Genomic DNA, 24,590 nt, shown 5'->3' on the forward strand with positions numbered 1-24,590 from the left:
CAGCAGAGCATCTGCACCATCCGATTTGAGCTTCTTAAAGGGAATGATCCTGGAATACAGCTTCGTTGGCAGGGATTTATAAACCAAACCACCCCAAAGTGAGAGCAGGAGCTCCTGGGTACAGGCAACCATTCCTGACCGAGCACCTGGAGACAGTCTTTGGGTGGCTTTTTATGCTAGTGCTCTCAAGATCTGTTTGCGCTGCACATTTCCATCCTTCGCAGCTGCATGTCGCTTCGACATTTTCTATATCATATCAACAGACTTTTTTCTCTAAAGATCTCCATTCCAGGACATCTAGTCATTAATGATCCACAACCTCATTAGCACCAGATATTCTTTGCAAGCGACCTTCATCATTGCCTCAGTGAGTGTGCGAGTGAACTCTGTCAGGAGCATGCAAAACCACATTGAAAAAAAAGTTTCTTCCAAGAGACTGTGGGTAGTTTTCAAAAGTCCCAGAGGTGCCCAGGTCCCTTTAACTTCCCGTAAGAGTCTGGCACCATGGGTTTGACAACTCTCCCCACCATCTTTGGTTACAGCAAGTCTTGCAATAAAAATGCCAAGTTCATTTTCTCTGTTACAGTTTGACATAAATATAAAATGTCTGTTGTAGCTCCATCATTGCAAATCTCAGAAGATGACACAGCTGGGAAAGTTAATTTTTCAGGAAGAGCATCAACCCCCAAAATGGTGCTACGCAAGAAATTGGCGCAGTGTGGGTGTGGGGAGGAGGCACCGTGCGCTGCGTGAACCGCAGCAGGGCTGCTTGCCTGGCAGTCCCAATGAAGGGCACGTCCGTGCCAGACAAGTGACCCCGACACCGGGTGATTCAGGCTGAGCGATGCCTGGAGCTGGTGGCTTTGTTGGTAAAGCTGGTGGGTGATTTCTGGGCAAAGACATGTTGGCAATCACTGGGTATATGGGAGCATGGGGAAGTGATACCAAATTTGAGGCTAAATTCTCATCAGACACATGCAGCTGATCCGAGCGACGGTTCTTTCCCTCCCAGCCTGGAGCTATTTCTGATCCATTTTCTTTCTCTTTCCCTCTTGCTTTTGTTACTTTGTTCTGAAGTTTTCCTTTGAGAGGTGAATCCATTCAGCCTCTTCCATCTCTTCACCTTTCTTTCCACCATGCTTCTGTTAGGCTTTTATTCAGGATGCTGCGATCAAACCATCCTTTTCACCATGTCTCTAGCTGCTTTGCTCTTCATCTCTGCTCCCTTGAAGCACACAAACCGGCAGCGCTGACGGTGCCGATTGCACACTGCAAATAGATGCTTGCCTCCAAGGGGCTTCCCTTCTTTAACTCTGCAGAGACTTGCATGAGGAAGGCAGCATGGAAATGCTTCCTTCAGAAAAACAGCCCAGTATGGGGAATTGTATGCAAAACTATCCATTTGCCTGTGGATGCATGAGGGGACAGAACTTCCTGGGATCAGTGATTTCAGGACAAATAGTTGCATGATGGTAATTTGGAATTGCATGGAAATGGCTCTTTGCTGGAAGGGGAGGGGACAGTGGGAGCCCTGGCTGTGACAGTCAGAGCCCTGGCTGTGTCCTGTGGGCATGCTCATATGCCGCGTAACTTTGCAGCACTTGGGTAAAAGCTCTTTGCTTTGCTGATGGAGACACAAGGACCTCTGGAACAGTTACTGGAAAGTGAGGAAAAGATCAGCCTTGTGTGCTGATAAAATCATCAGTTAAAGGCCAGTTACAGAATCATAGCTGTTGGTGATGGAGTGTGAACCGGAGGTTTGCAGAACTGGGTGTTTCACAGCTTGTTTTGCAGACGTCTAGAATAAGTTTATTTGTACCCTGATTCATCAGGATCCTCCTTCCCTGTGTGCAGTTTTGCGACCACATTTAATTGCAGAATGGAGAAACTGGAGCTCTTGCTACCAGACTGCACTTGCAAAAATATAAGCTGAATTGAAGCTCTTTAGAAATCCGCTTTCCAAAGTTAATTTTAGCCTTTAAAGTAAACTCAAGGGGGCTATCTGTGGAGCTGTCTTCATTTTGGCTGTGGTAGATCTCTCCAGCATGATCTAATGCTCTAAACTCTCAAGTAGGCTGGAAGCGGTGAAATGTTTTTTATTATGATGTTTGATGAGGATCTTTATCTGGTTAAAATGTCTCCCTCCCCGCCCCAGAAAATCCGTATCTGTGTTCCAAGAACCGGGAGAATTTTTGTAAAAGGAAGAGCTTTAAGTATTTTCCTCTTTCCACTAATTACACTGCTTGTCTGCTTTTTGTGCATTTCTGTCACTGTAAGCAAAGCTGTTCCTTTGGGTTATAGAACTGTAAGGGATTTTTTTAAATAGTTATTATTATTTTAAAGCAAATCCATGAGATTTTTGTATGCTCACTTAGCTGATGGAAACAGCAGTCTTGGAAATTTGGTTTGTAAAGATTTATTTGATTTTACGTTTCTGGACCAGATATAAATGTGCCTCTTTAATGAGGTGTTGCTGCCTCTACTGCAGTAGCGCTCTCCTGGGGGCTGTGTTACCGTGGCCTCCAAGAGGTTGTTTCGGAGAAGTTAAGCAGCTTCTTCATTGTTTTCTTACCAGGAAGGAAATGAAGAAAAAGTTGCAGTCTTAACAATTCACCCTTTCAGAAAGGTCAGGGGGAGCTTTTCCCTTGACCACCATCCCGGAGGGGACACAGGGACTGCCAGCCTTCCTTTGTCACTCATCTCCAGCCCCCCGAGGGAAGGGCAGCCCCCCCTGCACTCCTTCTCTTGGGTCATGTGGGGATGTGGGTCAGTGTTGACACATTCATTCCCCTCCTGTGCAGACATGATCCTTTTCCACAGCTATTTTCTGTTCTCGTTCAGGCTTGCATCAGACTCTCACGTCCTGATTACTTAAGATTTCTTTAAAACTTCTGGGCAAAGCATGTGGAGCAGCTTGCTGTGTCGATGCCGCTGCCTTTGCTGGGAGGTCAGAAGGGACAAGGAGCTGCATATTAATTTAAAAGGTGCTTGTGTAAAGGACATCAGTGCCTGTTGGCTGGAGATACCCATTTGATAGTCTAGTCCACTCACAGTTTCCAGACACCAGACTTCTTCATGTCCTCAGCCATAGTCTTCCTTTAATAAATTAGTTTGCAGTTCCTTAAATCAGCACATGACAAGCACTGAGGTTATTGAACATGTTAATATATTAAAGGCATTACCCCCTCAGCCCTTAAAGGCAAAGTTATAGCTGCACAGTTTATTATTATTACTGCTCTAGCAGACTCAGCGCTCTGCTAAGCCTCCTCTGGAAACTACATAGCAGGTCCAACTGGCGGAAAGCTCCGAAAGAATGAACTGCTATTATAGCAGGGCAGATGGATATATAGATTTGCAAAATGTCCCTGCACCCTGTGTGTGCTAGGGCCCTTCCTTAGAGGCTGGGAGGAGGGAAAGGCTTCGAGCATCCCTATGGAGCCACTGCTGGGAGGAGGCTTTGGTCCCCCTGCTTCTCAGGGTGTCACAAACCTCCGATGGGATGGGGACAGTTATCCTCAGGAATTTGCTGCCTGCTCCCTTACACAATGGGGCGTGAGACGTGTTGCTGGGAACAGAAAATGTCCCAGTGGCCCAGACAGGAGATGAAACAAAACGCTGTGAGTAAAAGGGCTTTTCAGCTTACCAGGGAAAGGTAAAAAAATAGAAACAAGGGCTGGAAGTAAGAGACTGGCAAAATCAAGTGAAATATTAGCTGTTATTTTTTTAAACAGTGCAGCTATTAAGTCTCAGCCCAAGCCTCAATGGGAATTATGCTAATTCTCTGTGTTTTGAAATCTGCAAATCCAGCCTGGGTACCTTTCTAGAAGATTAGTTTTCAGTCAATACAAGCTGATAGGCTTCATCAGAAGATGGGTACTATTTTATAGCCTGCATCATTACAGGCAGGCAGCCTAGATGTTCAGGTTTTCTCCTTTAATCTTTAAGTCAGTAAGTATGAAAGATAATAATTATTTTTTTTTTAGAACTGAAATCTTTTGCCTAATAAATTACATTAATTAAATCTTTTCTTCTCATAGAGTCTCACTTGGGAACATTACCTCCTTGCTGAGACCTAAATCAAGGCCTGTGCATTACTTAAGTCACACATAAAACCTATTTCAAGGGTTTATCTGGGATGAAAAGTACTGGCCTGTGGCTGGTTCTCTATGTGTGAGTGCATCTCACAGCAAAATGGGAGTTTGCTAGTTACAGGACAGCTGTTGCTCTCCTTGACTGCTATTTTAAAAGAGGAGTATGAAAGTACCTGGAAATCTGTCCTGGAAAAGCTGTGAAAAAAGTCCTGGAAAGCTGTGAATGTTTGTATCGAAATGTCGCCTTGGATGCTGAGATCATACAGTTGATCTTTTGTTGGGGGTTTTTTGTTGTTGTTGTGGTTAAATTGTTCACATTTAAAAGAAGCAATAGAAAGCAGGGTGTATGCCCTATACAGACAGGATAATTTCCCCAGGAATCTTAATGTTTCTGTTGCCTACATTTTGCTTTAACTCTGCCACCTTTAAAATACAATAATGGATATTCTGAAAAATTAATTTCCCTCTTTAACAGGGAAATCACTTCTAGTCCCTATTAAGCTGCTTTAAGTGCTTTTGGAACACTAGAGTTTTAGCTTTCAAAACAACACGAGTATTTAAGCTGTTTTAAGTCCAGAATAAGACCTCACAATAGCAGAAGAGCTTTAGCAGCTGGTAATACATAGTTATAAGCAGGTGTAATGTGAGCGCTGTGCTGATGCTGTACAGACTCCTCCAGTGCAGCAATAACTGGGCTGGGGTCACAATTTCCACTGGTTCCTGAATTTATTTAGATACAGCCAGTTTATTTCAAATCTGAGAACTTTTTGGTCTTTAGTCCTTAAAGAGGACCACTTACCTGCTTAGGAATCAGTATAACTCTTCTGTTATCTAAATCCAGCTTCTCTACCTGGTAGTTTCTCTCTTGCTCCTTCACATGCATTTTTCCCACTGTTCCCAAGGAAGCAGTGCTGTGTGGGACTGAGGCTGGTTTGGGTGGGGGGGGGGGTGTTTCAGATGGGAGCCGGAACTCTGTAAGACAAGTAGCTGCGAGTCTTTCCTTGTAGGACTCATACCCAGCTTTTACTTAGGCAAAGTGGTGTTGATTTTACTGGAAATTTGTTGAAGGACTTTAACATTTAATCCTGCCAGCATTAATGGAGGGGTCTAAAACCACAAACTGTAGAAAGAACCCTGATAAGATTAATATCGTTGTCCTCCAAATTGCTCCCAAGATGGTAACTCAGCTTCTCAACTGGAGTAAACAAGCCTCAAGCTTTTAACTGCCTTAAAATGATGCAAACTTAGGTCAGATGAGAATCTGGCCCGCTGAGTCTCCCTTCTCTAAAAGGACAGCAGCATCTCTACTTTGCTGGCATTCCTTCTTGGTGTGCAGGCAGGGTGCTGTACATGGATAGACTGCACCTGGGGATTTGCACCGAGAGCTCTGCAGGCTTACTTTGTTCATCAGCGCGTGTGGGTGTTACCTTATCTCATCAAATGGGAACGGAAGATGGAAAGCAGAGCAGAAAAAAGTAGAAGGCAAAAGAAAGCAACACTTGCAATGAACTGGTCCTTTGGTACTTTGCATAAGCTCATTTGCGAAGTGGGATGGGCGGTGGGTGGGTGGCACTGTCTGTGCAGTGCCTTCCAGCTCAGCCTGTGCAGGCAGCCAGCGTGGGGAAGGGAGGGGAGAAGCCATGGCCTTGCCTTGCACAAGGACAGTTGCCTCCAGTGAAAGAAAATTAAACAGGAAGTGACACTGATGGCTTCTGGCAGAGCCTGTCAACTCGAACCATTGCCCAGGGTGGAGCTGAGTCAAAGCAGAGGCGCAGTGAAGCGATGGGCAGGGAGCTGCAGCCGGCCGCTGCACCAGCTGGGCTCCCCGTGGCTGCCCAAGTCCTGCAGCAGCAAAAGGGAGAGCGCGTGTTCGCTGCGAGCAGCGCTGGAGCTGGGACAGCGAGGAGGACCGGGGTGTGTAACCAGCCTTTAGACATCTGAAGTGGCCAAGGTGGCCACTGTATGCCCCCGAGGACCAGAGTCCTTTCCTCGAGTACAGGGGTGCCTGCAGTCTTGCCCAAACCATGGCACTGCACAGTCCCCGAGTGATCAATGTTATGCCCTCCCGGTTTGGCCATAGCCAGATGCACACAGCACGGCGAACTACTGAGCTTGTTTTGGGGATGTGGTGGCACCAGAATGCCTGGTGAACCTCCCCTCCCCACTCTTCCCACCATGGGGATCACAACCAAATTCCTGTGAGGCCACAGACACCAATAACCAACAGCCCCCTGCTCACACCAGGCATTTACTTGAGCTTATTTTCTGCGTTTATTGTCACTGGAGGGAAGCCAGGTAGGGATTTTGCTGTGGTAGCTGAGCAAAGATGGGTCATTTTTGCCAGTCAGGGTGTGACGTGCAGTGATGGACAGGCAGCAGCAGCAGGGTTTGATTTCAGCAGATTGAGTCAGTTTGCCTTTTTGCTAGTTGGGCCCAAAGTTAAATTCCAATTCCATGAGGCCACAATTTGGATTCACTGGATACTTCTCAGTGAAACCATTTTTCACTTTAAAACAATGGTGATTCACTGGAAGCAGAGGTGTCCGTGAGAGCATGCTCTCGTTTAACTGGGTGTCTTTGGATTCCACAACACAACTCCTGGTCCAGAGTGGAGAGAGGTCTGATTCGGAGCAAGGACCCGAGCCAAGCTGGCTTCATCCTCGTACCTGAGTGTCCTAACTGAGAGGCTAAGGGTATTTAGGCATAAAAAAATAATAAATCTCTCTTATTGGAGCTGTTTTGCTGCATTTAAATTATTAAATATCCTTTGAATCCACATCCTAGATGGGAGCCAGATACACAAGGATATATAGTCAGCCTTTGTCTCTCTTGGTCTTTCCTGTTGGAGCTATTCCATTTTATATAAAACAGGCTAAATAAATAATTCATGGGCTAAAGAGAAACTTAACTTGGTAGCTAGATGGTTATGGCAGTCTTCTGAGATGTGAGGGCGTCACGGGTAATTCTCTGCTCCAATGAATAGTTGCTTATTTATTTATACTATCCAGAGCAGTGGGAGGCGAGGTTGATAGAGGCTCTCTGTACTCCCACCCAGCCCAGGGACCGGGGGACTCTGTGCATTGCAGGATACTGGCTGAGGGACCTCAGCCCTCAGCTGAAGGTTATAATAACGTGTGAGAATTCATTTTTTCTTAATTTTTATTTTTTTTTTTTGGTGCGAGAAAAAGAAGCCTCATGTTCAGCGCTACTCTCAAGTGCTGGCTAACGGGAACCCTGATGCCACATCGTATTGCTGCAGGGAGTTTGGAGTGCGCAGCCAGCGCCCAGGCTGTGCTGGGAAATTAAACAGTCCTTGGTGGAGCTTTAGCAAGGGCCCGAGTTTCTTCTCACCATCAGCTTAGCCCGTAAAGAGCTGTGGGAGGAAAAGGAAAAACCAATATTTTTTTCTTTATTTCCCCTACCCTTTATTTTTCTCTCTGTTCCACCTACCTACCTTTTCTCCCTCAACAAAGGTTCCCCTTTGTTCAGTGTTTCCCTTGGATGGATATAGGGTTAATAACTGTCTAATTGAAGTGCCTGTAAGTTAGGAGTTAGAATTAGAGAGGTGCCCTGTGAGGCCAGCATGCCCATGAGTTACCTCCTCAGTGTCTCAGAGCATTAAGCAATGCCCTCATCCCATACAACCCCTCGCAGGGGCTGCTCTTCCCATCCCAGGCCCGAAGAACCCTTGTCAGTGCTCAGCAGGTTTCCCCGTGCTGCCAGCCTGAGTCCACAGGGCTTCACAGGGCATCTGTGCCTCCTCCTGCTCCAGAGAGCTGAGAACTTTTGCCTTCCGTGCATGCCAGAGCATCTGAGCCATCCTGCTGCAGGGGAGAGGGTGACTGTAGGGGTTTTCCCCGTTGCTGGAATCTTGAGCACTCATTTCAGTAGTGCCAGTCTGCCCTGTGTGCCAGGGAGCTCCTCACCTCCAAGCAGGTGACCCTGTGTGCTGGGATGAGGTGGGAGGTGATGCTAGATTGACATGTGTTTCTCTTCCTTACTTGCCTACCATTTTTCTTTGCTGCACCATCACAGCTGAAAGCAATCCAGGACTCTCCTTTCCCCCCAAACGTGTACCCCAACTGTTTTCTCAGGTTGCACAACACCTGAAAGGTCTCACAGCCCCACCAGCACCTCCTCTTCCACCCCAGCACAGCAGCAAAGGAACGAAGGGGAGGATTTAGCCTCATGCCACGGGCTGTTTGCAATGGAGAGTGGTCTGGGGAGAGTCAGGGGCCTCCCCTGGCCTGTTCAGAGCCAAATTCTTAACTTGTAACTGCTGAACTTGCAAAATGAAAAAAAAAAAAAAGACCAAAATATGTTTTCTGCTTCTTTTCAGGGAATCTGACTAAACATATGAAGTCAAAGGCCCACAGCAAAAAATGTCAGGAGATGGGCGTGTTAGTATCTTCACTGGTGGATCTGGAAGCCGAAGAAGGTAAGTTCTTTCCCGTTATAAAGCTGCCGTTGCTGCTGAGCGGGCAGCCCCCCCAGGCAAGATGGGTGCTCCCCGTGCCACCCTCCCCAAGGCCTGGAGCAGCTTTGTTCACCCCAGGTCCCTTCCAGCAGCCAAGGGGGGTTCTGCCTGCCTGGGGTGGGCTGTGGGGCTGTCCTGGGGGGCTGCATCCCTAGGAGGGTCTGTGAGCCCCCCTCTCCCAGCTGGGGGTTGTGGCTGTTTGGCTCCAGTGTTTTGGCTGGCTGCAGTGGGGGGCAAGAGTCATCAGATGAGTGGGGGCCATGCTGCCTGTGGCCAGTGCCCTGCATGTGGGCTGTGTGCGTAGCAATAAATAGTGGGTCCCTGGCATGAGAAGGTGCTTCTTGGTCTTGCAGGGTGTCTCTAGCAGTGGGTTCAGGAGGTGGACTGCAGTGCTCTGGAAGAGCCTGGGTCTCTGCTGGCCATAGCGGGAGCCGCTGAAGCAGCAAAATGAGACCTAACCCCAAGGATGAATTGCATGAGGCTGTGAGCCTCCGTTTTGCTGCTGCAAGCACAGTTTGGTGGGTGCAGGAGAAAAATCAGTCCTGGCACCCCTGGTTAGGATCTGACAACATCATTTACTGGAGATGAAATGCTGAGCATGAGCATGGGGTGACCCTTGGTGCGTTGCCCATGCAGGCTGCGATGTTCTTGCAGAGGGGATGCACTCCATCAGTAGAGGAGTCTTAATGATTCAGGGGATGTCTTCCTCCTGAAAGGGCCTAGGGAGGAGGACTTTTCCATAAGCATCACCTTTTGGGGACCTGCCCATCTTACTGTATTTGGCTGATCCCAGGAGACTCCAAACTACCTGTGCAAACCTGGTCTGTGGCCAGAGGGACTGGGGCGTGCGTGAGCTGCTCCCACCTCTGCAGGCAGACCCAGCCTGGACCCTGGACGGCTGCTGGGGGCCTCAGCATACCAGGATGGGGCGTGAGCAGCATGGGGGCAGCTGCTTCCCTCATCCCTCACTCTCATGGGTCTTTTTCATGTGTGGAAGGGAAGGTGAATCACTCAGGTCAGAAATTATCTGGAAATTTTCTCAGTAGGGAAAGAGCCAGCAAAATGAAAATAATGTGCTTTGACATTTATTGGCATTATTCTGAGTGCTTTACAAGAAGATACATTTACCCTGACTCACCTGCTTATTTTTCATCTACTTATGCACAAACACACACACACAGAGCCTGTCCAAAGGCTCTGTAAATTCAGGAGTCTGTCTGTTCTTTTAGAAGGATGCATGACTCTCTTATGGAGTAATTTCCGCCCTGGTTTATAGTATCTGCAGCTGAATTTCCCTAAAGTCATCCCAAGAAGCAGATCTCCTCCTGGGAGGCTGCCCAGCATCAGGCAGGAGTGTGGTGACCATAAGCACTCCTGTCTCCATCAGAAATGTTGAGGGAAAAGTGAGGAAGGTCTCCAAGCTGGGAGATGAAGGAAGATGGAGAAGTCTCGTGTATACTTAGCTGTTTGAGCTGGAAAAAGATATTTTACCCAAATTATTGGAGGCTGCGCTCCGACAGCTGTTAAGGGTTAGGTTATGTGTCTCCAGGGAACACTTAGATGTTTTTACAATTGTTATTCTGTTTCCTTTAGCAAGACCCTGACTATTCAGGGCTGGAGCCACAGCACAGGAATGATGGGGAAGAAGCCTTAGGGGTAGCAGATCTCAAGTCCTCATGAAATTTTGGGTGATGTGCATTTGTGTTCAGTGGGTCGTTTGCATTTATAGGATGCACATACCAGCTGTAGAGGAAGGAGGGGCTCTGGGGGCACAGGTCTGTCTCTCTCACAGTGTGTTTATTCCTGGATAAAACACTCAGTGCCACAGTCAGGGTGGTGGTTTCCGTTTGCACTGCATTGCAGGCTGGTCATGACACCATTGACCCTTCCTGGCTGCCACCCCAGAAATCCCAGTACGAAGGCAGCTCTTGTGGCTGCCTTTAGCATTTTTTCCCCCTGTTTCACCCTCCTGTCTCACCCCAAACAATTTTGATTCACCCATCCCTGGGATTCATTGTACCACAGCCCACAAGGGTTTGTTGACAATGGGTTAAAATGAACTTCATAAAACACATGGCGCCACAGTTATTTTTATAAAGTGAACATCAGCTGAGCAAGTTCTGGAGACGGTGCTGTGAGCCAGGGAATGTTAACTCGGCAGGAACAACAAACAGCGCTTATCACCCCGGTTCCCCGCTGAGGTCAAGTCCATCAGAGGCTTTATTGGGAAAGGGGCTGGTTCCTGGGACATGGGCAGTGTCACATGCTTCCTGCTTCATAGGTAATTGAAAATGACTAAGTGTGTTCCCCTGCATAGCCCAGGGTAGGAACAGGGTTTGCTCCACCGCAGGCTGCAGCCCTTCATGCCGCAGGGTCAGCTCGTGGTGCAGGTGGCTCCCGGGGCTGGGGAGGCTGTGCCCACCGAGTAGCCCTGGCCACTGGGACCCTCTAAAGTGCTTTAAGTCTCAGGTTTTGGGTACTGAAGGTTAGAAATGCTGTCCCCCACAGCGTGCTTTATACTTGGGTATCTTCGTGCTGGTTAATTAAACTGCTGGGGACATATGCAGGCACTGGCATGCCATTGTCTCCACTTAAACTGCAGGAGCAATCAGCAAGACATCTGTGGTTCAGGCCATCTACCACACTTCCAAAAAAATGCTGAGCATAGTTTGGGAATTGGTGTTCCTGCAGAGGAGGATGGATGCAGCCACCCTGTTTTGCAGGCACAGAGGTGCAGATGCAGAGCAATCTGATGGGGCTGCAAGACTTGTGTCTCTGTCCCAGGACAGATGTAGCTTGGCGGGCTGATGCAGCTGTCCTTGACCTGAACAGACCATGGCTCAACTTGCCGGCAGAGAACCTGTAGGGGACACCTGAGGAGTCCCCCTGGCTGAGCAGTCCCAAGCCCCCATGATCCCCAGTGCAGTAGCGCTGCTGCGCTCAGGGGACCAGGACGGGGGAGAAGGGAAGAGCCCTGGGGCATTACCAGACACCCGTGCACCCTTTCACAGTGCCTCTCCTGATGTGTTCAGGGTTGGGCAAAGGGCTATCCCAGGCCATGCAGAATAAACATCAAACAAAGGCTAAGGCTATCTGGGCTAGCTGACAGTGTGCCACTCTGCTGCAGGGGATGGCTTCCTTCCTTTTATATCTGCTTGAACTCTTGGCTTTTCTCCAGCTTTTCAGAACAGCCTTTTGATCAGGCAGAGACATGCTGTACTTGGCCATGGCCTTTCCGAAGGACATGGCCGAAAGAAAACCTAGTCAGGGATTTTGCAGTAGCCGCCCCAAGGGAAAAGTGCCCAAGCAGGTGCTGCAAGGGAGGCTGCTCCCCTGTGAGGTTGCCGGAAAACACCTTCAGCCCAGGAACTCGCTTAAAATGATTGATTGGCTGATGGTCTCCAGAAATAGCTCCCTGCTGTTGCACCACCTGTGGGTGATGCTTCTGCAGATCAGAGCTAGATAAGGGAAAGAGGAAAGTGGCTCCTGAAATGTTGGTTGCATGACTCTGAAAAGAACAATTGTTATTCTAAACCTTTCCATTATAGTCAATTAGAACTAATGAATCATATTAATTGAGTGTCATTTTTGAAAACCTGCAAATCAGAAGTCCTATTTATGTTACATGTAATTGCAGGCTTCTGAAGAGAGCACTGCCAGGGCTCGCTGCACCAGGCCAGCGGGGTGCTTTCTCTCATGTTTTACTTCAGTCATTCATCCCCAGGCTCATACAGGGTTAATAGCAGTGCACTCTGCAGCACGGTGTCCGGCCATGTAAGCTGATGGAGCACTCTGCTTGTGAAAACCTGCCTCTGGCAGGTGACGAGGCTGAGCTGGTCTCAGCCTTTGGCCTCATGGAAAGAGTCGGTCTGACCAAAAGCCCCAGGAAGGTCTGCCTTGCATCCCCACCTCAGCTGGGAGAGCACTCAGCGGAAAGGATGGGACCATCAGCTGGGGGACTTCATTTTGGCCATCATTGTAGCATTGGTCCCTGATTGCTGGTGGCTGAGCACCTGGTGCAGGACACCTGCTAAGCCGTGCGAGGAAGGGCCCTGCCTGGACTGCAGAGGACAGGAGCCCATTAGCTTTGGGAAGGGACTCTTCTCCCTTTGTTGCTGTTGGCTGTGTGGCTGCTCACTGGAATGTGTTGCAATGTCTGGACTTCATTGTGTTATGCAAGCAATCTGTGTAATTTTAGAATTACAAAAAATATACAGACCCCATTTCCTCCCATTGATGAAGACCATTTGTGTTTGTGTAAAGGGGACGGTCTGCCAGGAAGGAATGCAGAAAGGTGAAAGCGGGAAGGCGCAGTATCGGAGGACATTTCCTTTCTTTTCTTCCAGCTTCTTTTTCACCTGGTTAAAGCTTTTTCACCTGGTTATTGTACTTCTGAAATTTCAAACATTCTGCCTTATGAGTAAGGAGGCCCACTGCTCAGAAATGCCAAGTAAATACTAAATAAAGCAGCCAAGAAGATGGTCAGAAAATAGTATTTTGTACTGTAATGGTTGGGGCTATTTGGATGGGTGAGAAAATAACATAGAAATGGCAGAAAGGTGCATGAGAAATCAGAGATCACAGCTGTATCATGCATCCCCTGTTCTCAGAGCAGTGGATTACAAAGAGCCTTCCCCTGTGTAACCACAGAGTGTCTTCTCTGTGTGTGAACAGGCTCAGAACAGAGCCTAGCAAAGGCTATTTTAATTAAATTTTAAAATAATAATAATAATAAAAAATACTATTTCCATGTGACAGAAACCAGCGCAAGAAGATTGCTGTGCTTTCCTTTGGGGCAGGCGGGAAAGGAGCAGCAGTTTGTAAAACTCCCTGGATTATTTTAAGCTAGCATTATATTTCACTTCATTGTTTTTATTTCTATTTAAGGGGCAGGAGAAAGTAAGGGATGTTACTATAAAAGGAGATTGGAGTATAATTCTTTACTCCTGCACTGGCTTTGCTTGGTGTGATTGCGCCAGTTTGGTAGAATAACCTTAAAATAACAGATGTGTAATGAGATGCAGCCCTCAGACAAAGCCGTCGACAGGGCACGTTTTCAGTAGCTCCTCTCTCCTTCCATCCTCCATCTCTCCCCCCCACTCTGTCTTCCCCTAACTTGCCCTTTCGCTGCCCATTTGCTCAGCAAAATGCAAATCAGTTGCAAGAAGCCAGGGCTCAGGTCTGTGCTCTCTTTCTGCCTGCAAGAAGGGGGTTAGGAGGCCAAAGCAAATTCCCTTTGGGCTGTCCCAGGACTCACTGAAATGTTTCCTTTGGTGCCAAATGCAAACAACTCCCCAGTGCGGAGCTGGCTTCAGCTTCCCTCGCTCCATACTTCCAGCCTTGCTCTCTGTCCTGGCCAGGGCCTGTCCGATGTGTGACTAGAGCCAAAAGAGGAGACCACACAGGACAGGGCTCTCGGACCCGCACCGTGGGGTGGAGGCCACAGCTGCCTGTCCATTCCGAAGCCCATAGACGTCAAGCCCCAAAACCAGAGACAGGGACTAGCTCATGGCTCTGGGAGCGAAACACATTCCTTTTCCAAGCAAGAAGTATGCACAGTTCACCCTACAGCTGGGAGAACTGGTCGTGTGGAATAATATTTGTTCTGAACTCAGTTCCTTTGGGAGCTCGCAAACAATCTGCCACTGGATCCTGTGTCCAGCAAATACCATCATTACACAAGCGTTTCACCACAGAAGTCAGCCTCTTGGTGGGGAGCTGCTGCCTTTGACTCTATGCCGTTTGAATGCTGCAGTAGGTTTCACTTTATGGATAATTAACAGATACTTTTTAAACCGAGTGGGGAGCAAATGAGATGCATTTCAGGCTGCCTCTTGGATGGATGATCAGCCATGGTAAAATGCATGTCCTGTGTCACCGGTAATGCCAAATACTTTGTGAGCATTTAACTAGTAAGGCCCTGTTATTCAAAGTAAACAAAATTAGACTTCTCACTGTTGAAAACCACCCTGCCTGCAGCTGGCAGGTGTGGGCCAGCCTCAGCACTAGCTCCCTCTAATTTCCCCTCCGGCTCGTCTTGCTGACAGATGGCAGCTCTAAATGGAAAACCGTTTCGGTGTTCATCAGAGAAGAAACAGTGTCCTAGGCTGAACTGACGGGGAAAAGAGGCCAGCGGTGCTGTAATTAGTTACCCGGCTTCACGCAGGTGTCGGAGCAGCATCCAGGTGCTCTCCTTCCAAATCCACGGACCCAGCGTGTCCCGGCAGCTCTGCACCCATCGTCTTGGCGCTGGCACAAACGGAGTTCGAGAAACTAGTATTTTATTACACACACACCCCCACCGCGCAGAGCAGCAGTGGCTGGCAGGAAAAGCCGGCTGCCAGTGCGGTTTTGTTGAGCTGCAGTGACATCCAGTGGCTCTTCCCGGTGGACCGCTCCGGGCTGAGCCTGCATTCCTGCCAGGATCCCTGCCAGGATCCCTGCGCATCTGGCATGGGGAAAGGCAGATTTTCCCCAGTGCAGAGCAGAGCAGGGGGTGAGGCAGCAGCGATCAGCTCGGGAGCTTGGTACCCATCTCAGAAAGCTGCTGCTGGCCCTTAAAGTAGAAGAGAGATGCTTTGGTTTTACCTGCAGATGCATTTCAAATCCTTGGGAATTTGCTTTTGGTATACTCCTCTCTGTTTCCAAGAGTTAGCAAAGCATCCCGGTGCAAGACCTTCCACAGACAGACAGCAAAAACCTCTGCCACAAAGAAGCATCTGCTTCATAGCTAGAATTTATCAAAATAAGGAAAAATCCACAGAGGTTTTCCAACCCTATTGTTCACTTTTTCAAAAAAGTCCTGTCTTACTGATGTTTAACAGCAATCCAGGCAGGAGAAGGGCTGGCATGTGGAAGATGGGAGCAGTCATCAGCAACTTCCCCCTGCTTGGGCAGCTGTTGATATTTTGTATCACTTGTAACATTTGTCACATTTGTCAGGTTGTAGTTTTGTAACATTGTAGCATTGTAACATGGTAACACGTAACATTGCAACATTGTAACACTGCAACATTGCAACATTGTAACAGCACAACCGCTGACATTGTGACCTTGTACTCCTGCAACACTGTAACATTGTAACGTTGCACCAAATGTTCACAAAAAGCCCAGCGAAGCTGCGTGATGCTCTTCTCCATCGAGACACTTTTTTGCATTTCTAGCGAGAGGCAGGAGGGTGTGTGGGTGTGGACAGAAGAAGCAGGGACCGATGGCTGTGTGTGTTGATGGAGCAATGGCTAGAACCAAAATTAGGCTAGAGCAGGAGGTCTGGATGGTGGGGTTCATCTGGATCTACTGGGATCATCAGGAGTGAAGTTGGCACAGAGGGCACAACTGCACAAGATGATCAGATCTAGGAAAGAGCCGGGCTGTCTCTCCTCTTGTCCCCTTATAACTTTTGAGCAGATTTAGCACCCAAATTGTCCCTGTACCTGTGTTTTACACTTTCTGTTTTGTGTTTGCCCACCCCTTCAGGAACCAGTGAAGACCTATTCCAGGACTCTGAGGGGCGGGAGGGATCTGAGCCAATTGAGGAACACCAGTTTTCAGACCTAGAGGAATCTGATGATGATGATGACAATGAAGATGAGGAAGATGAGGAAGAAGAGGAGAGCCAAGATGAGCCACCTTTAAAGTTGCTGGAAGGCAAACATACCACCCTCCCAATGCACTCTTCAGGTGGCTCTCCACCTTCTCAAGAGGAAGGCACTGAAAGAGCATTGTCCTTAGCCCAAGAAACTGTTTCCAGCAGCCAAACAGTAGGTGATGGCCAGCAGGCCTCCTCCTTCGGGCTGGAAACAAAGTGGTCAGCAGACAGCAGTGACATTGCTGTGTGCCACAGCTTCTTGAGTCTCCACAGACCAGCTTTGACCTCCACTGAACAATTAATTTCTGCTGAAAGAGAGTCTGTCACAAGGCCACAGATGACCTTAGTTATGGACCTGTCAACCTCAAAAGACACCTCCCCAAGAAAAAGGTGGTCTCCAAGCCAGGACTCTGGCAGAGGTGGTGGCAGCAGCAGACCAATGCTAGTGAGAAAACACCTATTAACCAAAAATGAAACTTCACCAAAACGGTTTTCACCAACTGGAGAACTGTCTTCTCTGAGGTGCCTGTCTCCAGGGAGAGGGTTGTCTCCTTGCCAGCGCGTCTCTCCCAGGAGGGAGGCATCTCCACTGAGATGTGTGTCACCCAGACTTGAGCTGTCACCCAGCAGGCATCTTTCCCCCAGAAGAGAGGTGTCCCCAAGAACATACCTTCCACCAGAAGGAGAAGTCTCCCCTGCGAGGCACTCCTCCCCGAGCAGAGAGATGTCATCAGTCAGACATTTATCGTTGAAGCAAGTCTTGTCACCAGGCTGTTCGGAGTCATCTAGATATCCATCCCCCAGGAAAGAGGACTTGCCTGGTACTAGCAAATTGGCAGCAGATGACAAAGTTCAAAGCTCATATCAAGCCCAGCACGGGATATTATCTTTGATGCCTCTACCTCACAGGTTCTTTGGCAAAAACATAGAGCTCTATGAGTCCAAGCTGGTAAGTTCAAGCCCCTCTTCCCTTCCAGTCCCTGCAGTACGTCCTCTGATACGTTTTTAAATGAAGGTTGCAATGCAGAAGTGCACAGTGACTCTGACTGTGACCAATGTCATGGGTAACCCAGTGAAAAGTGACAGCGGACAGCAAGGGGGGTTGCAACCATTTTGGTCCTGCCCATCTCAGTTCAGGAGAAATAAAGTTGTCCCTTGTCTGCAGGATTATTTACACTCATGACCCAACCAGGCTCTTGCTGAGACAAGCAGTAAGGACAATTGCTTAGTAATGACTAGTTGTCACTAAGTAGCATTTTTTCCCTGGGATATCCCAAGGATACCTGTTTCTGAGACTTCACCAGCTGGGGTGATGCTGTGACCATTTTTCACTGGTCAGTGACCTGAACCAGATCTGAACTGGCCATTGCACTCTGTTGCTGACTTCTGAGCTACATACATATGCAGCCAGCTCTGTTAGATTAACTGATGGGAAATGTTTGTTTGAACATCTCTGATTTCATCTTGCTTCTCTCTTCAGCACAGAGAAGTGTTTCCCGCTGGGTCCAGAAAATTATTTAATCTCTCTGCTGGACCTATCAAATACTATGGGTAAAGGAAAATTCCATGTTCCTCCCACTGCTACAGGCAAATTAGGTATTGGGTTTGGTGGGACGCTTCCCATTTCTACTGAGGTGCCTAGCTCTCCTGTAATTTATGCTGATGAACATGAGATTCAGTGGCTGGAGTTGCTCTGCTGCGAAACAGGTGTGAGGAGAGGCTTGAGCCCTTAGGGACTGCACTGGAAAGAGAGGACTTTATACAGGCCCTGGAGAACCTGTCACAGCAGGTGTTGACCCACGTCTTCTCCAGAAAAGCCACACTGCCCAGTCTGCATTTCTTTCACTACCGTCTTTCGGTGCTGCCTTCCTACTGATTCCCATATGAGTGTCTGTCTTACCTTCTCAGAGACTGTCCTTTGAGGTCCAGACTTTTGCTCACTTTAATGCTATTTCCCTTTCCTGTCATTTAACTTCTTGTGGTGAATCCCAGGCTGTGGAAAGCCAGGTCCTTCAACTCTAAAGCAGCTCTGTCAGGAAAACTGCTCATTGCCCCTACTTGCAGCTAAGCTAATCCCCTAAGCTCCCTAGTCCACATAGAAGACACTACTGCATACCCCTGCTTATCTGCCCATTCACACCTTTTAACTTATGCTCTCCCACGCATGCCTTTTTCTTTCATTTTCCTGCTCCTTTCATGCACCCAAAGTCACCACTGGTGCTTTTCTATTGTGCCTCCAAAGTGACAGTAAAGATCTGAATGGGAAACTTGCCATTTATCAGCAAGGTGGACACCTGTGCTTTTGTCGCTAAATCATGTTCCTGGTAAGGCTACAAGAGACAGAAAGATCAGAGGTGGATTTATGGGATCCCAAAAGGAGCTCTGTGCTCAAAACTGATGCCCTGTGTGGTGCTTAGACACTTGGAGACAATCTTAACTTGGCTTCACTGTAAGGCTTTCTGCCAAGCCTGCACATCAGGCCTGACCATGACCATCTCTCCTCCCACTGGCTCTTGCAGTAGGTAGTCATTCCTTCTGGTAGCTGTTACACCAGTGAGATGATTTGTTTGGGGGATTCCCAGCATCCCTATAGTGATTCTGTCAAGACTTCATGTGGATAAGTGAGTTTTAGCAAGTGTTTGGGCTTGTAACTGCTGGCCAACTCTACACTGTTTCCAGCAGCTCTTGCTTTCTCTCTCTGCTGTTCTCTTCTGCTGCATTCCTCTGTCGCCTCTTCACAGAGATCCAGCTCACAGGGTCAGGCAGTTCTCCCTAATCCTACAGAGAAATATGCCCTCCAGTGAATCCTCAGGTTTTATAGCTAACTCCATCTTAATGGAAAGTTGATTTCAGTTTCTGTTGCTTCCTGTTCTTGGGAGTCCTGTTTAGGGGTTTAGTTATAACCTCATCACTAATTAATCCATTTCTGTTTAGCCACATATGTCTCCATGATGTACATTAGGAAACTATGTGAAGCACCGAGAGAGAAAGAGGAAAAGGTAAAATGGTGGGGTCTTAACCCTTGAATTCTACAGACCACACCATGAGGGTGGTGGTGGGGACCACACTGCTGGGTGTGCTTTGTGTCAAATGAGAGTTAATGCTATATCTTACTTGGTCCAAAACATCCTTGCAATTAGTAGCTGTAAGGTTGTAATCCTGCTTTCAGAAAGTACAGTAAAAATAAATAGCATTGTTCTGGGCTCTCAGAAACCCCATGTACTGAAAGGGATCCAAAGCAGCTTGGATGGAAGGAACACCGGCATCCTCTGCCAGGGTGTCAGAGGCGACTCTGATAGCAGGGCAAGGGGTAATGGTTTTGAGCTTAAAGAGGGTACATTTAGACGAGATACAAGGAAGATTTTTTTTTACAATGAGGGTGGTGAAACACTGGCACAGGTTACCCAGAGTGGCTGTGGACGCCCCATCCATGGAAGCATTCAGAGTCAGGTTGGATGGGGCTCTGAGCAATGTGATCTAGTTGAAGATGTCCCTGCTCACTGCAGGGGGGCTGGACTAGGTGACCTTTAAAGGTCCCTTTCAAGCTGAACCATGCTATGATTTTGTAATGATCCAAGCCTGAACCAAAGCCCTGGATCTGTGCCCCAACAGACCATGGGCACATTTAAAAGGGAAAATGCTGTGGGTTGTGTTGCTCCTTTCCTTAAAGGTTTGGGGGTCCAAATCTTCCTCCGTTGATTGATCTTCCTCAAATTAGCATAAAATGTTAACAAACCCAATCCTTGTAGGGAGCATTAATGATGCTAATGCTGTTACTTGCATGTTGCACTGATTTGGCTGTTTCTTTTCCCTCTCCGGTGCAGAAGATAGAACCACAAAGCCCAACAGGCTCACCTGGCGTCATGCAGCCTGTCTGCTCCAGACCCTTGCAGGCACCTCATGAGATACATGTCCACGCTCCCAACCGAGGGGAGGAGAATGTCTTCAGCCATCTCCCGTTGCATTCGCAGCAGCTCACAAGGACCCCATATCCTATGATTCCCATTGGGGGCATCCAGATGGTCCAGGCAAGACCAAGCAGCCATCCCAGCTTGGTGCCCAGCTCAGTTGTGTCCCTGCAAGCGGGGTACTTTGCCTCTGGTGGCAGCAGCTTCGCGGAGTTCAGCTGGGCTCCCAGGAGGGACAAGGGATCACAGGTCCCGCAGGAGCCATCGTCAGCATCCGTCTCCCCGGTTGCAAAAGTTTCTAAATACACACTGTCCCCAGAGCTTACGAGTGGTGATTACTTGGAAGAGAAAACAAGGACTAGTGAGCTTCAGCAAAAGACAGACCAGGAGGAATACAGGGTAAAAAAGTTCGCTGAGTCTAGCCACACGGAGCAGGCAGGCTGCTCGGCATCCCCAGCCAGCCCCAGCACATCCGACGAGCACTCTCCAAAGCCTTTGACAAGTGGGGAAGAACCCTTGAAAAAAACGGGCAAGAAGCAATCTGGCAGCTCGAGCACTTCTTTTGAATCATCCTGCACTTTCATCTCAGATCTCCCCTCCCAGCCGTTGGACCGAAGCAGCAGCACCGGCTGCCTCTCAGAGCCCTCACCGAGCCATTCGCACGCCCAGCCATTCTCTGGCCGGAGGAGAAACCTCTCTGGAGAGCCCAGTCGCCAAGGAGGAACCTCCAGGAAGAGCAGTCCACACCTAGAGCACGCAGATTTAGGTCAAACTCAAAAAAAGGTGGATGAAAACACGGGAAGTACTTAAGCCTCCACCATCTGTTCCACCTTTAGGCTTCCTATGTAAAATCAACAGACATTTTCAACACTATTTCCTTTAGTATAATCATTGCTATAAGAAGCACTCTAGTGAATGACCAAACCCATGGAAAATTCCTGGTTTTCTTTGTCCCAGTCTGGTATTATCTCCACATGTATGCAGTTACTTGTGCCTTTTTCTATACCTTTTGTTGCTTGAAATGTACAAAACTGTTTGAGGCTGTGAATATTTTTTTAGAGTTTTTTGGAAAGGGGTTTGTTAGACCTTGTCTTTTTTGCCATTTAGGTGTGCATAATTATGGGCCTGAGAGATGCAGAAAGGAAAGGGTTAAGCATTTTAAGAGGAAGAAGATGCACTGAAAACAAAAACAAACCAGAAAAACTTTTTTTATATTGATTAAATGATTAAAAAAACCCCACAAACCAAACCCTTGCTCCTGTGTACAGAAGTTTATGATTCGTATTTATTACATGCTTTATTTAATTCTCGCAAAGTGCTTGGTTTTTTTTTCTTGCATCCCTCTGATTGCCTATGGTTGTGCTTTAAACAGTTGAGACTGCTTTACATTTGAAAAACTTGTTTACCCTGAACCTGTAAATGAAACTAGCACTTCCCTGACTAGGGGGAGGTTCGTTCGCAGCGAGAGAAATTGTCACGCAAAAGAGAATCTTGAGCATCCCTCCCTCCTGCAGAACCCATCAAAAAGCACTTTTCTAAAAAGGGACAAAAAAAGGTTCCTCTTCAAAGATTTAACTGCAAGAACATAGGAATGTATCGAATGTAGACCCAGTGCCAGGAATGGTGTCTCTCGCTGGACGAGCCGGCCTCCTGCTTGCTTTAATCCTTCCATCCTGTGCCCGCTCCCCACGTGCACGGCCGCTCCGCGATGCTCTACATCGCCCCGGCAATGTCATGCCTGTGCCTGAGAGCCCCTCTTTTCTGGGGTTTGGAAGCCCTCTGTAAACCCTCTCCCTTGGTTTCAAAGTGGAAGTAAACTCAGCCTTGCAACCATTTTCCCTCTGTAATTTTTTAGTTGCTGACAAGCTCCCTCCATCCCACCCCCACTCAGTCCTGGCTGGTTTGGCTTCGTTGAGCTCTAGGGATGCAGGAGCAGTTTGTGCTCTGCTCGTTTGCACACCTGCGGTTCTGTAGCTTACGAGTGACTCTGTGTCTTATTTTAATTTTATTTATTTATTTAAGTGGAACATCGCAAACGTAGTCCTTATTGTGCAGATGGGCCCTTTTTTGGTGTTTTGGAAGAAAAAAGTTATGATGCTGAGTGGTTCATGTTTGCAATCAGCTTGTTATGCATGCACAGTAACTTTTTCCAGAGCAGATTTTTAATGATGACCATTCACAGCAGAGCGATGGCCTCTACTGCCAATAGATAACGATACCAAATACCGGGAGACCCGATGGAGCCATTCCTCTCTGTCACGTTAACACACTTTTTAAAATACAGATGTTAAATATATTTGCCCTATCAGACAGCAGGCTCTTTACTACTTCAGAGGGTTTTCTGGTCTATGGAATCTGTACAAACCTCTTTTTTTTTTTTTTTTATTTTAACAAAAAAAAAAAAAAAAAAAAAAAAAGAGAGAAATATTTAACAAGTGGACCAGTTCTTTCTTCTTTTGGAGCTGTTCCAGTTTACTGGGTACGTAATACACTTTTTTAAAAAATATAAAAAAGAAAAAAAAATCAAAAGAAATCAAATAAAAATCTGAATTAGAACATATTTCCTTGCTGGACTTGATGAGCTATGAACTGTTCCCATTTCATGGGCAAATAATATAAATTTTTTAATAATCTTCTGTGATTTTTTTTTTTTTTTTTTCTTTACTTGTAAAGGGAATTAAGTACAAAAGAAGATATCATGGAAATAACATTAAGCCTGTGACATTGACCAAAACAACATCCAGAACACATTTATACTTTAATTAGCACTTTTATCAAGTTTCCCTTTTTCCCATCTCCCCCGCTTGTCCCCAAGCCTGGAAGCTGGTCCTGCTTTTGAATGTCCAGATCCCACAGCTGCAGCAGGGGCTGGGAGCTCCGTTCGGCATCACAGCTTCTCTCAGTGAAACTCTTAAGCACCAGCTGAAATCCTGCATGTGCTTTAAGCGTGTGCTTCATGTCAAGCATGTGCTTTAAGCGTGTGCTCATGTCAAGCATGTGCTTTAAGTGTGTGCTTCATATCAAGGTGGCTTGGCAGGGGCTGCTCAGGCAGGGTCTGTGTGAGCACCCCTGGAAACCATCTGCCAAATGCAGTGACATTTGGGCTTTCCTGGCTTCTGCCACATTTCCCCCCTCCTTGCCCTTGTCACACTCTTAACATTATTCCGAGGTAGCTTTTTGTATTTAATTTTTTTTAATATATATATATATATATTGAAATTGTACATAAAAAAAAAAAATAATGCAGCAGTTGTGCACTCAGCGTCCTGTTTTTGTTAGGTGCATTTGACATGAGCTTTGGGCTAGATCAAATTTGCTCGGCTTCTTTCTGTAACTGTATCTTAATCCTTGACCTGTTGATACTTTGCAAGGGGTTTGGTTTTTTTGGTTGTTTTTCTTTTTTCTCTCTCTGTCATTTCTGGACAGAGGGAAAAAAACCCCACCAAAACACCAAACCTCATAAGTCATTACATTGGTTTCTTTCTTTTGTTGTTGTGTTTTATTTTTTTAATTATTATTTTATTATTATTATTATTTAAAGTGTTTCCAGCAGCTCAAGATGAGTTGAAGCTTTCTGCATCTCTCAGCTGCAGAGCGGCCGGGCTGGCAGCGGTGTGTGCAACTGTCCCCATGCCCCCACCCACGGCCAAAAAACAATGTGGGGAGAGGAGCTTGGGAAGGGGCCGTGCAACACTGAGGTGCCCCCCAGGGCATGTGACAACTCAGGAGCTGGGCAAAAAAAAACAAAAAAAACCCCCAAGGCTGTGCCGAGTCTTGACCCAGTTTGACTTCTCAGCTGTGGGCAGCGCGGGGGAGGCTCTGGCTGGGGTGAAATGGTGCTTCATGCTATACCTACCGGGTGCGATATGGCCTATTCGACAGGCAAAAAGGATCACAAAAAAATAATTGATATTTAAGGGCTAATTATCACACCGACAGCTCAGAGCTCTGCGGCAAGGGTGTCCTCCTCCGCACCAGCACCAGCATCTCCGTCTGCGGGCAGAGTGGGCATCCCCAAGGGCAGCCCCAGCCCAGCTGTGAAGTTATAGTGTGACCTTGTGTGACTCGTGCCCTGCTCCCACCCCACACTCAGCCCAGGGATGCAGCGATGCCACTCCACCAAGTGTCCTAGAGCCACGCATTGCTTACAGCGGGGTCAAAGAGTGGCCGTGGCTGGTGGCTGCCTTTCCTGGCTGGAGCAGACCTTGGCTTCCCTGGGTCACACTTGGTGAAAGCTGTTTGCAGATCAAAGATTTTAATATCACTCTGGGTGTCTGTTCTGTCTGCAAAATAGGGACAATAAATCCCCACTTACTTTCCACAAGGGCTGCAGGGGTGGCTACATTTGTATCTTGTACAGGTGCTTTGCAGAGCAGTTAGCAGTATTACTTGAAAGGGAATATATTAATAATGCAAATAGACAAATTAAAAACCAGAGCCCAGTCCAGCCTTTTCATCCGCAGGTGGAAATAAAATCCCCTGCTTTTCTTATGGCAGAGGTTCTTAAATTGATAGTCTGTGAAGGC

General features: G+C 47.5%; 1 protein-coding gene across 1 annotated transcript in view; it reads left to right on the plus strand.

The window, feature by feature from the left end:
• The window catches only part of HIVEP3 (HIVEP zinc finger 3), a 70,810-nt gene extending 48,393 nt beyond the window's left edge, over positions 1-22,417 (plus strand). The window contains exons 5-7 of the mRNA XM_040588376.1: positions 8,431-8,529; positions 16,045-17,105; positions 19,981-22,417. Coding sequence (XP_040444310.1) covers positions 8,431-8,529; positions 16,045-17,105; positions 19,981-20,874 — 2,054 coding nt within the window. The 3' untranslated portion in view covers positions 20,875-22,417. The remainder of the gene's footprint in view (positions 1-8,430; positions 8,530-16,044; positions 17,106-19,980) is intronic.
• Positions 22,418-24,590: the final 2,173 nt, after the last annotated feature.

The sequence above is a fragment of the Falco naumanni genome, chromosome 3 (assembly GCF_017639655.2).
Source record: "Falco naumanni isolate bFalNau1 chromosome 3, bFalNau1.pat, whole genome shotgun sequence".
Lineage (NCBI taxonomy): Eukaryota > Metazoa > Chordata > Aves > Falconiformes > Falconidae > Falco > Falco naumanni.